The sequence below is a fragment of the Coturnix japonica genome, chromosome 4 (genome assembly GCF_054131305.1).
Source record: "Coturnix japonica strain WE chromosome 4, WE-NBRP24, whole genome shotgun sequence".
Lineage (NCBI taxonomy): Eukaryota > Metazoa > Chordata > Aves > Galliformes > Phasianidae > Coturnix > Coturnix japonica.
Genome location: NC_140666.1, coordinates 50,424,434 through 50,440,200, shown reverse-complemented (window position 1 = coordinate 50,440,200; position 15,767 = coordinate 50,424,434). Strand labels below are relative to the sequence as shown.

The 15,767-nt window shown below is 40.4% G+C and overlaps 1 protein-coding gene across 9 annotated transcripts in view; it reads right to left on the bottom strand.

Moving 5' to 3' along the window:
• Positions 1–392: 392 nt before the first annotated feature.
• The window catches only part of WDFY3 (WD repeat and FYVE domain containing 3), a 127,505-nt gene continuing 112,130 nt past the window's right edge, over positions 393–15,767 (bottom strand). For all 9 annotated transcript variants that reach the window (XM_015861628.3, XM_015861632.3, XM_085545156.1 and 6 more), the window contains 13 exons: positions 15,299–15,452; positions 13,509–13,600; positions 12,956–13,168; positions 11,776–11,923; positions 10,658–10,812; positions 10,035–10,193; positions 9,589–9,768; positions 8,027–8,209; positions 7,311–7,407; positions 5,944–6,273; positions 4,955–5,066; positions 4,526–4,723; positions 393–4,040 (listed from right to left, as the gene is read on the bottom strand). In XM_015861628.3, the coding sequence (XP_015717114.1) occupies positions 3,920–4,040; positions 4,526–4,723; positions 4,955–5,066; positions 5,944–6,273; positions 7,311–7,407; positions 8,027–8,209; positions 9,589–9,768; positions 10,035–10,193; positions 10,658–10,812; positions 11,776–11,923; positions 12,956–13,168; positions 13,509–13,600; positions 15,299–15,452 (2,142 nt within the window). In that variant the 3' untranslated portion in view covers positions 393–3,919. The remainder of the gene's footprint in view (positions 4,041–4,525; positions 4,724–4,954; positions 5,067–5,943; positions 6,274–7,310; positions 7,408–8,026; positions 8,210–9,588; positions 9,769–10,034; positions 10,194–10,657; positions 10,813–11,775; positions 11,924–12,955; positions 13,169–13,508; positions 13,601–15,298; positions 15,453–15,767) is intronic.

Genomic DNA, 15,767 nt, shown 5'->3' with positions numbered 1-15,767 from the left:
CCTTGGAAAAGGTGATTTAAGTTTTCAATACTTCCTCCTCTTGAAATGTCCTTACGGAACGTGACTTAGGTTATTCTTTACTGTCTGCCTTCTCTGCATCAGTACAGCTTATTCTTCTAAACACTGTCAACACTGCTGGCTTCCCACTCTCTACAGTGACACTCTTAAAGCAAAACAGAAAGAAAAAAAAAAAAGTAATAATTAAAGATGGACAATTTCACATTGCATCGCTGCAGATGACTGTACCTGGGTTCAGAAAGCAAAATGATATCAAGCAATAAGTTTACTTGTCTGAAGGATAAAGAAACATGGTACTCATCAGCTACCACTCCCATTTTAAAAACGTTTATTCCGCTGCAAATGTTGCTTATCTCCAACAAATGCAAAACAGCTTTTTGGTGGTAAATAGCAGGTATTTATTTGAAATGAAAAAAATACTTAAGTACCTGAACTATTGCATTTAATCATGTATTGTAACTGTGTTACTCTAACTTTTTGCATTGGAGACAAATATACAATGAACATTCAGATATCACAGATTGCACACTAGATAGTAAATCGTCAGGCCTTTTACGTAACCACCAAAAAACAGATATTGGATTCTGCAATATAGTACAAAATTCCACACTCCAGTCTTAGCCAGTTATCTTCAATTTACTCCCGATGCTGTACAAATAAATGGCCATTTAACTAGGGCTTACAAGTTAATAACAGGACAAAAAAAATATACATTGCACTGACACAAAAAGTCAGCTGTGTTAATAGTCATGCAACAAGTAACCAAACTTGCTGAAATTAAAAATACTGTCTAAAAACAGTTTCGACTGCATAAATATTTTATACACAGTTCATTTACCGAAACAAAAGGAATCTTTAAATGATACAAAGCAAATATAAGTATCTACCAATTTTATACATAAGAAAGTGCAAAATAACTTATCTAAAGTGTTCTGCTATTGAACTGATGACTGTGGGCTGGAGGCAGCCAGCCCCCTCTCATAAGCATGACATTACAGTTGCACACTACATACGAATGTTAAGAGTACATGAGTAAGTATACTACAAAGAACAAGGCAGGAGAAGACATGTGAGGTACTTGCAGAGAATACAGTCTACCGATGTTAGTGTACATGAGCATATTTTTGCGCAACCCATTTTTACATGGAAAACAAAGCAAGTCTTTGCATTAGAAGCTTGAATGAAAAAACCACTCCCAAGTGAACGAAGCAGTTGCCCACAGCACCAGCTGCCAGAGGAAATACGAGCAGGCGGGGTTCTTTCCCCTCCACCTCCTACCAGCACAAATGTGGTTTTGGAATAGTGCAACTGAGGGATTAAGTCAGAAGGCTGTGGTTATTGGTTTGCAAAATGCAAATGTGGGCCTCTACACTAGACTTGGTAAGGAATAGCGATCCTGATTTTAGTAGGCTGCCAAAGGTAAAAAGCACAGATGGACACTGGTGCCATGTGCCTGCATAGCCAAACAATGGCCAACTACATCATCACTGACGGCGCACAGTCTTCATGAGCCCACGTTAGTAATACATGCCAGATCTCACTTTTAATGTTCAGGTTATACCAAAGTTACTGACAGAAGCCCTGTTTTGATTAGGGTTTAATTGGAATCCATTCATGGAACAGAACTATTCCCTAAATCCGGTTTCGTTTTGAAAGCTGGAGGCAAGAGGGGAGAATCTCTGAGGACTTAAAAGCATTTAATGGTTGTTAAAAGAGCCTTCTCTTCAAACGGGAAACATGTAGGCCACCAGCATATCACCTGAACTATGCTGGCTTCGCATCATTTTGGGAAGGGTCAAGGCAACCTTAGAGAACATCTGAATATAGATATTCCAGCACTCCATGCACATTTACTGAGGGCTTCCCCCCCCCTTCTATTTTCAATAATAAATCTGCCAAGGGAGCCATGCAACGCAGCTACTTATCACAGTTTGGATCCAAAGGGATCTATTTGGGTCAGCTAACCTAAACAAACCTGCATTTACTCAACAGTGTGCAAGGGCTCTAGAAAAGCCTTTCTGCTCATTTGGGGATCTAGTATACATACCAGAACAGGAATTTCTCATTTTACAGACCAGCACATACTTAATAAACAAACGTGTCAAAATACATATTTAACCTTCAGTGCATAAACATGTGATACCAGGGTAGAGAGTAAGTGGTTAGGATTAACAAATGGATCTAGAAGGTCCAACCAAGAGAAGACGAGTGTGCCTCCAAGGTACAGGGACCCACTGCCACAGAGGGGCCAGCATTTCCCACACTGCAATTCCAACAACAGCTTCAACCATCTTCTTCCTGGGGACAGAGTCTGCCCAAAGCCAAAGCTAGTGCAAGGCAACCTCCCCATCTGCAGCCAAACACACACACTGATGTTCTGCAGAGCAAAGGTGGGGCTGCCTATCTTCTGTTGTTTTGAAGAACCCAATGTGAACATACCTAGATCTAGACCAGTTTGTCACACATTTACAAAATATATACACACATATTTAAAACAAACAAACAAACCCACTGTCAAAACCTCCTTCGGAAAGTAGTCCACGGGCCTGTGTGGTGTGTGTGTTCCAATCCCAGCGGATGGATGTCCATGTCTCTACTTCATCCCACATGTAGTGCAAAAGAAGTGACAGAGTAGTAAAAAAATACTGCAATTCATTTTAAAACATAAAAACTGTAATGAAAACCTAGCACTGTCCCCAGGGTCATGCTGTTTGCTGACACAAGGAGACAGCTCTTACAAGCATCTCTGGCAGAACAAGCACTAACCCGTTCCAGAGCAACTACATTGTTCCAAATGTTTGGGGTTTGTTTCCTTTTTTTTTTTTTTTTTCTTTTTTTTTTTCTTTTTTCTTTTTTTCTTTTTTGCAAACAAGCTACAGGACAACAGTGGTAAAATTCTATGCACAGGAAATTCATTCTGTACCTGTATGCAAGCCAATTGCTATTGACTTAAAGAAGGTAAAAGCTGGTTCTTGCACTGCATGAATCAGCTGCTAATGAACACTAAGTAATTAACAAAACTGCAGCTCTGACATATGTATAAAACAGGCCTTGTTAAATATGAACAACACTGAGGCGGTAAATAGTTTTGGTATAAAATGCAACCAAAGTTTACAATTTAGTTCCTGGTTATCTTACAGCTAGAATAAAATACTCCAAGTCCTATTCTCAAAAAAAGTTTTCTTTTGAAAAAAATCCATGTAATTCCATGAATAGCCTTATTTAAATTAAGATACTGTGGGCAACTGAAAGAATGAACGTGCACAGACTGGATTTTTAACAGAAATACACATAATGCCTTTGAGTTTTCTGTTGGTTTTTGTTGTTGTTGTTATTTAAACATTCATATTTAAGTTGATAGATGAGAAAGATGCCACACAAAGTATAGTCGTTAATCTGAAGTCCCATGTAACAGGCAGTTAGGTTCATATTTAGATAAAAAGGCCATTATACCTATTTACAATATACACAGTTGCTTGCGAAGAAGGCAGATTTACAACTATCTTCTAAAAAGCCTTCCCTTCCCTCCCACCCCCCCACCCCAGTACAGATGACTAGCTCTACAAAAACAAGACAAGAACTGGTGTTTAGGATAAGTGAGGGTTTTCTTCATAGCCATGTCAACAGCGAGATAGGGGTTGACAGTTCTACTGTATCTGTAGTTATTAACCATGTCTTCCTGGGCCTTGCTCTTCACTTCAATGTGCCGCTCATCTCATCACACACCTTCCATCAACACAAATCAATTCAATGATCCCTTATTCTTTCAGTGCTTAAAATGCAGTATAAACTTAAGTGTAAACAGACAGTATTCTACTCCCTTCTGATCGCAGCACAATGCTCACATTAGTTCTCAGGGTGACAGCAGGACTGTACAGGGTCTCCATTTACCACCATCTTGTCAATTCCTGGGCCCTTCCTCTAAGCCCCGCTCATGCTGCAAGTTGTAGAAACAGTTCTGGCAGACTCTGACCGGTGACGAAATCTTCAGACGTTTGATTTCAGACTGAAACCGACTGCACCTAAAGAGGAAAACACCACCGTGAACACTTGTCCTCCCACAGCCTCACTATTTTCTTCCCAGATGTGGAAATTATCATTGTGACTTCAAACACTTCAACACCATCCAAACAAATTTTGACAGACCGTGTTATGTTTGTAGACTGATAAGATAAACTACTTGCTGAAAAATAAATATATTCTCCTTTGCTATGTTAATTTGTCTATAATTCATTTCTTGATTTCAACCTCAGTTGACACCTATGTTAAGCTGACAGCTTCACTGTTTATATAAAGGAGCGTGTCTGCTTTTTCCAACTCTCCCCTGGAAATTTTTACAGCACTGATGGTTTGGTTTCTTTTTGTTTGGTTGGTTTTTTTTGTTTTTTTAATCAGTTCTGTTTTGATAAGGGAGAGGAAATCTCAGTCTGTTTGTAGGGATCAGTGGTATGCAATAGCCTGAATTTCTCTATGGGAAAGAACGTAAAGGAGGCTGGTGCTAGCTTACTTCTGACAGAAGAGCTGCCCACAGTTCCTGCAGTGGTGACGCCTCTCTGTGAGCGAGAATCGGACTGCACAACCTGAGCAGCTGTCTCCTCCCTCGTCCTTCACCCAGTGGTCGGCTGCTGACCGGCCCGGCTGATCACTCACAGACCAGCTGAACACTCGGCCACGGCCATCCCCAATGAGAATTCTGCTGTGATCCCTGTAGGAAAAAAGTAAAAGCATTCTCCTGACAATTCTGGCCCAGTAAGGCAGAGACAGCAATGGCTGATTTTAGATGTCAGAATATTTAATAATGTTTTTATGACCAAGATACCAGCCTGTTCTCTAAACAAAAAAAGCGAACACAAAACAGCATTATGCGAAGAACTGTGTCTGCATCCTTTGACAACACTGAAAAAATGCACTGTGTGATCACCTGTGAGCTACTCACTTGGAGATGCCGAGTGCGGTGATTTCTGCTGGATGTGCGTTATCTTTGCGATCAAATGCTGTGTGCATAGTTAGTTTGCTCCTAAACACCAACTGACGCTCCCATCGGTATCCTAGAAGAGCACAGGAAGGAGAGAAGGGAAAAAACAAATCTGCTCATTCTCATTTCTAAATCCTCCTCCCTCCCCAAAATACCCATGTGCATCCATTTGTTGAAAGGAAACATCTTAATCTCTCCAGATGCTGATAACTCTCAGAGACTCACTTCCCATTCAGGGAAAATACACTCTCAACTGCTCTCCAACGCATCCAATGAAGGAAAAAATGCAATGCAAAGCAGAGAGTCCTGCATTTCACCAAATGCATCTGACATGCAGAGAACACTGACAAACAGAGTGGAGTTGGCACTGAATATCAGCAGGTATTCTCTTCCTCACCCACCAGTAAGTAGGCTGAAGGTGTGCAAGAAACTCAGAAGTAACACAATCTGGACAGCTGACCTCAACTGACCAAAGTACATTCCATGTCATATACAGCATCATACTCAGCAACCAAACTGAAGGAAGGGCACTTTCTGATTAAGGAAGCTGTTCACTCCAAAACTGGCTGCACAACAGTCTGCTGGCAGGAGGTGGTGAGAGCCTTTGCATCACTTGTTTTTAGCTTTTATCTTCCTCTTTAGTTTGCTTAGTAGACTACCCTTAGCTCGACCTTTGAGTTTTTGTGCTTTTGTCCTTTTGCTCTTCCTATTCTCTCCTCCCATCCCATTGCAGCAACAGTGAGCGAGCAGATTAGCTGCCAGCAGGGTAAACCCATCATCATTTCTCAGGAAAAACTCAAACAATGTGCAACACCTCAACACAGAAGCTTCTCACCAATGGCTTTTGAATTTATCAGCCATCACTCCTCAAAGCTGCAGAGATAATGCCTTCTGGGTCAGTGCTAACAGCAAATTTATCCAGCCAAGGAAGCGTACTCAACTTCTTTTACCTGGTTTAAGCTTGCTGTAGTGCCGTGCTTCAGCATAGCTGGGGTGCAGGTGGTTAACCTGAGCATGGGGGTGTATTTTTGCTTGTCCTTCAGAATAATTCACAAAGATAAAGCCATCTTTCTCATCCAAGCTGAGCTGGTCTGACCAACGCCTGGAGTCATCTGAGCCACTGTCTGCTGACCATGCCGCTGCCACTCTGTTTGAGGCTGACCTCGGTCTGTGGCTGGTGCTGCCTGGTTGACTTTGGCTCTCCTGCAGTTTTGTATCTTGGCCAATGCATGGATCATCTGCATCAGAGTCACTGCTGTCTTCTTCATGGGCTTCCCGTCCTGGATTCACGCAACAGAAAAGAGAACATCCTAAGCAGGACGGCTTATGGGCAGAGCTTTCTACCTTTCCTGCTGCTACACTGCCTACAACCCAACAGGTGCCACCATGGCAAGTCTAAAGGGAAATTATATGTGGGAATCTCAGAACCTTTGCAGAGATCCAACTCTCACCACAGTAAACACCAGCAGGAATCATCACATTTTTCATCACTTCTGCAATGGAGGTAGTTCCTATAATAGTTGTTCTGAGGTAGGATGGGAAAGGCACAGTGAGTACAGCTTTCAAAAATGTTCAAGTTAATGAGAAATAAAAAAACTTAAGAATTCCTCCTGTCACTCAGGGAAGCGGTGAACAGTCAGCAATGCTGAGTCTTGGGACAACTAAAACACATGCGGCAGATGTTATCAACAGGCTTAACATGATGGGAAAACACTACAGTTCAATACATTTATAATTTCTTAGAGAAAAGCCGAGCTGTGCAATTAAAAGCATCTTATGACTATCATAGTATCCACATCTAAATTTAGATCATATCTTCAACATGAAGATGAAAAAAGGAAAATGAGATGAGTAAAGCAAATGCCCATCAACCACAGACCAAATTCCTCAGACCACAGAAAACACTATGGTCTGGCCAGCACTGCTTGAGTAAAATTCCACTGGTAGAACATCAGGTTGTTAACTCTGCTGTTAGGCTATCATTTTATTTCAAAATAGAGAAACACATAGCTTTTGGACAATGCTAGTATCCATTAGGTTCACTGACAGCAGAAGCAACCACAGGAAGGAATCTACTCCTCACAGAACAAAAGCAAGGATGGCCATGGTTTTCCTCACTCACAGCAGTATGAAATAACGCTAAGTGAAGTAAGTGGTAAATGAGAACTCAGGCACTTCATTATGTCCAACCGATGACTACTCTCCACTGAGAGAAAACGCTAATATCATTTTCTGCACTGCAGAACCACAGAACTTTACCTATGTAAACAGGAAATCAGATAAAAGGCAAATACCAAACTGTGGGTAGGATATGTACCTATTTGTGCTTCCTGGCAATCCTCTTGCATTTCCAGCACCTCTGCAGGCTCTGGAGCCGGTGTTTCTGGTACTTGCAAAAACTCCATCCGCCAGAACTGGAGGGACAGGGGACAAGCAAATTGGCATATATGGAACTCTTAGCTTTCTTCCTAGCTACTGCTAGAGTTAAGAAGCATTATTAGAACTGTACAATCACACCAGCAGCACAACAGGTAGGTCACTTTTCTTTTTTTCTTCCAAGGGGCATAGGAGGTCAACTACATACATGCCTGAATGACAGCTGAACAAGCCTTGTTTGTTATTATTGAACGCTTCAGCTGTTCAAATAAAAAATCCACTCCATACTGCAATCTGACCAGCAGACTCTGGTTAAGACAGATGCAGGCACGCACATGGCAAAATAATGAAAGCCAGGTTGGACTGGCAGTGAACAGAGATGCTCTTTTTTCTTTTTCCTTCTTTTTTCTCTTTTTCTTTCCAGGCAGCAAAATGATTTGCCTGGAAGTGCGCAGAACAAATGCAGAGAACAAAAGGTACAAATTCCAGGCATAGAAGCCAGTGAGCAAGAAATGGTTGAAGTACTATATATAATGAAGCACCCCAGAACAGCAGTACTGCTTTCAGTACCAGCTAGGATGCTGCGTTAGACAGAATTTACTTATCTATTACAAAGGCATAAACTTATTTTTCTAAGCAGTGGTTTTAAGTACGTACCCGTACAACTCCATCTGAATGTCCTGTCACAATGACATTCTGGGTATCCCACTCATTCATCTCAGACACAAAACAACACATGATTTGCTGGCTTCGACCAGTGAAAGTGTTCACGCTTGCAGTGGGGCTGCCATTGATACTCCATACATGAATGTAAGTGCCAGCACACGATACAATATCCCCCTGAAAATACAAGTAACAACTCCATATGTGAAAACAAATTTCATGTTCTGTTTCAGCAAAAACATAAGACAGGTTTATTTGCATAGGTCTGTTATCCCAAGCACAGATACAGATTTGAGAGCAGCCCTGAGAAGAAGGATTTGGGAGCATCAATTAATGAAGGATTCAACATGAGCTGGCTATGTGTACTTGGCAGACCAGAAGGCCAACCATTTCCTGGGCTGCTAAAAGAGAAGCATGACCAGCAGGTTGACAGAGGTGATTCTGCCTCTCTACTCTCATGAGATTGCACCCGGATTACTGCATCCAGTTTTAGGCTCCCACACACAAGGAGGACATGGAGCTATTGGAGCAGGTCCCGAGGAGGCTGATGAAGGTGATCAGAGGGCTGAAGCACCCTCCCTATGAGGACAGGCTGAGAGAGCTGGGGCTTCTTCAGCCTAGAGAACAGAAAGCCCTGAGGGGACGTTGCAGTAGCCCTCTACTATCTGAAGAAGGCCTACAGGAAAGCTGGGGAGGTACTGTTTATAAAGGCAGTAGCAAGAGGATGAGGTGAAATGTTTTTAAACTGGAAGATGGTAAATTTAGACTAGATATTAGGAAGAAATTATTTATGTGAGAGTTGTGAGACACTGGAACAGGTTGCCCACCAAGGCTGTGAGGGCCCCCCCTCAATAGAAGCATTCAAGACCAGGCTAGATGGGGCTCCAAGCAACCTGGTCTAGAGGGAGGTGTCCCTGCCTACAGCAGGAGGGCTGGAACTAGATGATCTTAAAGGTCCCTTCCAACCCGAACCATTCTTATGAGTGCAGCAGGGATTTTGCAGTAACTCCTGTTCAGGTTGAGTTTGAGATCTAAATAAAACTGTAGGATGATATACTTTTTTTTAAGACTGTACACAGAAAAGCAGACTTAGTAACAACCTGTCTGCTGAATTTATAGCCTTTAATAAGTAGCTCAATTCCTTCATTTTTCACCAATCCTACAGCATATTTTAAGTACCTTCCATTCCCAGATTTATTACTCAGCTCAAACCTCCAATCTTTTTCACTGACACATGCTACATTAATGTTCATATGATTCCTTTCTTATTGGGAAAAGGGTAAGAGACAGTCCTTTCATCTAGTGCAGAGGGGCAGCAGTAGCTATGGTTTAAAACACCAGCAACATTACAACAACTGGATGAGCAGCTAACAAACTGTGTCTCTTACTACCCTCCTCTTCTCATTACATCTTATTCCCTAAACCAGGTAATAAGTTTCAGTGTGAATTACACGAGTTTCCCCAAACCAATGCAAGAGCCTAATTTGTTTTTCTTCAGTTTAACAATTCCAGATTCTTGCTAACACTCCAACTACACTTGGATGTTTGCTTCTTACCGTTAATTCATTTATACAGAGTGCAGAAACTGGAGCCCTGTGACCTCGAAGCTGTGTAAGAAATGAGAGCTTATTCAAATCCCAGATGATGCAGGTGCGATCCCGTGAGCCACTCACAATTATGTGATAAGCTAGTGATGCTGTTAAGCATGTGACGGTGTCAGTATGACCCAGTAATGCCTGCAAAACAAAAGACAGAAGAAACATGCTGCAGTTGAGAGAGAGAGAGCACATGCTATACTATTTCCCATCTCCACAACAAGCTCCACATGGTCAACAATCCTCAAAATGATTTAATTTTTATGATACATTTTGCCTGTTTTCAGCATAGATCATTACTGGGACTATTCAGATTTCCAGGTCTACTTAACTCAGTTTCAAAGCTTACAAACTTTCTTTGATCTTGGAACATCATTTCCCTAATTGACATCTTTGTTGTATTTTACCTGTTTCAATGTGAGGGCTTTAGCTTTTTCTTTGGAGATGCCCATTTCCCACACACACACCGCTGTGCTTGTTCCCCCAGTGATAACCAGCTTGGGGTTGGGACAAATGGCACACAGTATCTGACCCCACTCTGACAAACATTCATAAACAATTACTGCCTGGAAATAAAGAAAACAGAAATGGATTAGTTTCAGGATTAGAGTTAGGTATGAAAAAATATCAAAGCTCAAGTGTCATCCTTCAAACAGAACCAATCAGCAGATTTTGCTGCTGCCCTGTTTTTTAATGTGTTTTTCTCAAATATAAATAATCCCACCCTCTGCCATAAGATGCCTCTGCCATAAGATGTGTTCACACAAGAGATGAAATTTAATTACATGATTTAATTCATTTATGTTGGGTTTTCTTTTATGCAGTCTTGTTCAAAGTTACTATGAATTGGCTTATGTTATTCTGCTCACATTCTGGTGAAGAAAACTGAAAAGGGAGAAATAAGACTTACAGCACAAAAAATATTACCAATTCATATGCAAACTATGTTTCCATCTTTAGATTACTTCCAGTATTAAATAGTTATTTCTTTTGGCACATTGAGCACTGAAATGAATTTCAGGTAACAAACCTTGTCTGACTCGTAGGTACCCAGTCTACAGCTGAGGTCTGCATAGCCCCAGGCAAAAGTTTTATTCCATGTAGGTGGGATGAGAACCTTATTCTGCTCAACTGCCAGAATGCCTTTATCGGTACACACAATCTGCCCCACAGGCTCCTTGAGTTCTAAAAAGGAAGATACAGTTATCTTTTACTGATGAAAAAAGACTGATACTGTGCAATCCAATTAAATACCTGGTGCTCCACAAAAAAAAAAAAAAAATTTGCATTGCTTAAACTATTGCTCTGGTCCCACTTGCAGTGCTGCAGGAGAGGTCTTTCAAGCCAAACAAGGCACAGATGCAATCCCTTTGATGCTTCTGGGCATTAAAAGTCATTGTGCAATTTTCAGCACAATTGGAAGTATATTTTTTGTATTAATGCCAACGTCTTGGCCACGTTTCCACAGGTTGCATTCCTGACCAGTGATTTATTTGTTGTTTTTTAATCAACTTTTGCAAATACTGATCAACGCCTTTTTGTTTCCTATCCTAGAGTATAGCCCTGCTATGTTCTGTGGAACGGTACATCCTTTTCTCTCCATGATACGCACCAATTCATTTAATCTATTAAGAAAGAAAATACTGTATAGCATTTACCTGCTTTGCTGACAGTTAACTTTTATTCACCCCAGTGTCAGAGATTAACTCCTAACTTACTCCTCTGGCCTCAGCACAGCTACCAATATCCCTTCCTGCCAACATTCGCAGCATTTTTTGCATTGAGAAAAAAAGTAAATTGTAATAATCCCTCTTTGACAGCAAATGGCAAAAAGGAAGTTCTTTGTGGGCTTGGAAACAGACTTCTGAGTATCTTTCAATATTTCTGGAATTTCCTTCAAACACTTCTTGTCCAAATTTCAAGAAATGCTTGAACTCAATTCCATCCCTCTCTTTAAAAAAAAATTTAAAAAAATCTAAATTGGCACAGATTTGCCACTTTCCAAAATATACCTTAAGGAAAGTAAAAACAACCTTACAGCACCAGACTATCCTTAATTTGTCTCTCTCCAAAGTACAAACATTATGAATATCAGGCAAAAAAGCTAAATAAAAGATGGAAAAAATGCTCCAAATATTGTGGTTTTACCTTTCACTGGTGCAAGAGATGGCCGCAGGTTGTCCAAATGATGGAAAAAAATCTTGTCACTATTGGAACCAGGGGGCACTGAGGTTCCTGCAGCCTCCCCATTCAATCGACTTCGAACGCGCTTCGGAGGGTGTGGCTTTTTGAAGAGCTGAAATTCATCAAGAAATTACATGTTTACAGGAGCACAAGCTGAAAAAAATCAGCAGTGTTTCATTCACATTCTAAAAATTCTATAGATCAGCAGTCAGCGAACACTACTTAACTGTCAACTGCATTCACAGATTCGCTGCTTGGCATCCGCTAACAGTTTGCTGCAAACATTTTGGTAAGACTTCAGCAAATAATACAGAATCCAGCAGTGATACGTAAGCAAACAATTTTTCACAGCTTCTACACAGAGGTTTGTCAGATGGTAAATTCATTATGAACATTTTGATGGCAAGTGCTACGTATTTACACTACCTAACTTACAAATATAAATCTTTGCCCATATCTTGTAAAATTTCACCTTCTTTGACAATGAAGTTATAGAAATACTAAAAGAAGGGCTGCAATTCCAAGGCTGATAGTTATTTTCTTTACCTACTAGCGTATTCAAAGTACAGGGAACATACATACATAAATCTGTGGTAGTTGGGCTGTGAGGATGCACAAATGTTTCTATTGCCCACACCACAGCAATGGGTATGAAGGGTAACAGCAGGACTGCTTGCCTCAGCCCTTCCTGCACCACACCACACCCCCACACGGCTGGTCTAATAGTGTGAGAGAGAGCACATCATTTTATTTTACTTTTTTTTTTTAAGAGTTATTATAGAAATCATCTTATCACAGGAAAATGGCACTTTCACTGATCCCCTCTAACACATCAAGTGTTACATTTTCAGCAGCAACATACGCATTTTTTTCAATACTGTTTTTCTTTTTTAAGTTGAGCAGTGATGTCATAATTCTTTTAACCTTTATTTTATGAGTGCAAAACAGAAGAAAAAAAAAGACATTTCCCTTCTTGTGAGCAAAGCCCAAATTCTTTTTTGGTTGCAGAAATGGATTATTGCACATCACTGGACAAATATAAACATTCTCAAGAAGTTTAACTCCTCAAACATTTTCCCCTTCCGTTTCAATATGTTTCAGCCCTCATGTCATCTGGCAAATAGAAATCCTGTAAATAGTGTACCTGCTTTGGTATCTGTCCAAAGTTATTAATGAATCCTATAGTAGCTGTCTCTTTCAATGGATCGTTGATGTTATATATATCCACTTGCCCCTCATAGAAGAGATGGTGAAAGACATTTACAGCTTCTACTGCAGCAGGACCTTGTTGTTTATAGCCAAAGATCAAGTCAATCCACTCATGCAGATGTGCACTCACAAAGTCACATTCCAGAGCCTGAAATCCAAAGAACATGCATTGAAATCAGCCTTGTCAGTCACCAGTAGAGTCTACTACATGTGCCATAAAGAAAAAAGCAGGATACATTGACATATTCTTAATATGTTTTGATAAAGCTTTCTCATTTAAAGCTTTCTCATTGTCTCCTGCCTCAATTTACTCTCCAGCCAAAAAGGAAGAGAAGGAAATGCCAAGTCTGCAGCTATTCGTAACAAATAGCCATCAGCTCAGAACTCATGGACCAGATAGCAGCAGTGACTGCATGAATCAAGTCACGTTTAATTTGCAGCATAAAGGCACAACTGACATTTTCTATTGCCATTAAAACTCAGATTACCTCCCGGTGAACTCTGATAAACTCACGAGGGTCTCCTTTTGCCCACGGAGGGAGTATTACATCTCCAAGTTTAGTGCCATTTTGTTTGCAACCTATAAAACAAATTAAAGAATTTGGAGATAAGCATTGAAATCACATAGCAACAGCACTGCTTTTTAAAATCAACAACAACAAAATCCAACATCTTTCTCTTACAAGGAAACATCTTTCAGACTTTTCATTTAAATATTGCCTGATCTTTAAAGGTCAAGCAATAAAACCTTAAGATTTCCAGCTTAGCTGTTCATATATGATATCTTGCAGGAACAGAAAAATAGGAATCACTCAAACATTCCTCACTAAGGTTTTTGAAGATGACAATACTGTTTTCAGAGTTCTGCTGACACAGCTTGCACTGAAACAGCTGATACCCAAGAAGATGTGGAGCTGGCAGCTAGAGCCATCGTTGCACTGAGGCACGTTTCTCATCCTTTCTCAACTTCTGTGCTAGTACTTACTCTTGACATAAAACCGAGTAAATGCAACAGCTTGAATTTTAGAGAGGAAAAAATTTCTGTTTAGCGTGTATATAGCAGCAGACATGTCAGCTGGGTGTATTTTGAAGGAAAATAAATCCCGGTACTTGATGGCTTATCAGCAAACTGCACTGACAAGCCTTGGTGAAACAGCTTTTGGGCTACAGATCTGTTTTCTTTAAAACAGAAACAGTCTGTGTGAAACAACTGTAATGTTGTTTTATGCATGAGAATAGCTACACAAAAGTACAAGCTAACTATTCAAGTACTGACACTAATGAACTAACAGCTGTGTGCCAAAAGCTTCACACCCAAGGACAGTGTTCAATGTCCTGGGCACAGTCTGGTCACACACAGTCATCTGGGTTTCAGAGCTCACTTCTCATTCTGAATATTTAATGCTGGTGTGTTTAGACTACTAAAAACCTATTTGTTGAGACTTCTCAGTTACATTCCTGTGTTGTCATCTGTTGCTGAGAGACAATCCACACTTTCTACTAGCTCAGAGTAACACCAGCAAGCTTCCAAGTTTACAGAAGTGTACAAGCAGTACAAGTAGTGTCCTACATTTCTTACATAGCAAGGAAATAGAAAGGGAAAACAAAAAGTATGAAATAACTCCAAAACACAGTTAAACGCAACATACATTACAGAGAATAGTCATCTCCTATGGTCGATGTATATGAAATTAGACTCTTGTTAAGTAATTACTGTTGCACAAACTAAGAGCCACATTTCAACAAAACCTGTAGAAACAGTTAAAGATGAAGTCCTAAAAGTGAAAACTGTCAAAAAGATGTGCAAAGCCTGAAAACACTAAGGAAGATGATATATAACACAATGGAGTAACGTATCACATAGAGAACAAAGGAAACCAGAGAACTCCAGGTAAAACTTGATTATTTGAGTGTTTCAAAATGGTTTAACTAAAAATCATTAAAACTTAAAAATCATCAAACCAACCAACCCATCCTAATGCAAGCAAAGAACTTTTTGGGTAGTTAGATGTCTTCCTTAGCAATGATTCTTCATCAGCTTCATAAGATGAACAAGGCATCCCAAAATAAATAGTAACTCCTGCTATATTCTTACTGATGACCAGCGAGCTCTGTATCATTCAAACTTTAAAAAATATTATACAAACATGGAGCCATTTATCCTTTCCTTATGCAGTCAAGTGCATCATATTCTTCCTACCTGATGAGCTTGTCTTATGTCAGACTACCTGGCAGCATGCTCACAGTGGTAGCAATGCTATCAGCTGTTTTTGCTTACCGAGATCAAAATTGTTGGAATTGAGCAAAAACTCAGGGAGGTAGAAAAATTCTGGGATGAGCTCCTTCACATCTGCCATGTTGTGCTTTGATGCTGAGTACCAGGCCTCTCGCACGCTGTGAAACATTCGGTCTGCCAGGTCAAAGTGACCGCCCTGAAGGACAAAGGGAGAACCATCAGATCAGACCACCAGAGTACCTTGGCTGAGAGAAGGAGAACCAGAACACACAGCACACATACATGAGGCATCAAAATAGAAATCTTTAGAATGTTAAGAAACACACTCAATCCTACTTCATATTTTAGTCTGAGGAAACATCAACCCAAAGGAAACACATTTTTCTTTGCTTGATCACTTCCATCTAGGACAATAATGGAAACGTACTATTATGACCCCAGCTCTCTCTCAATCTGCCAAAAAATCCAGGCTCTGCAAAGTTTGGTTATTTTAACACCCAGTAACAAACTC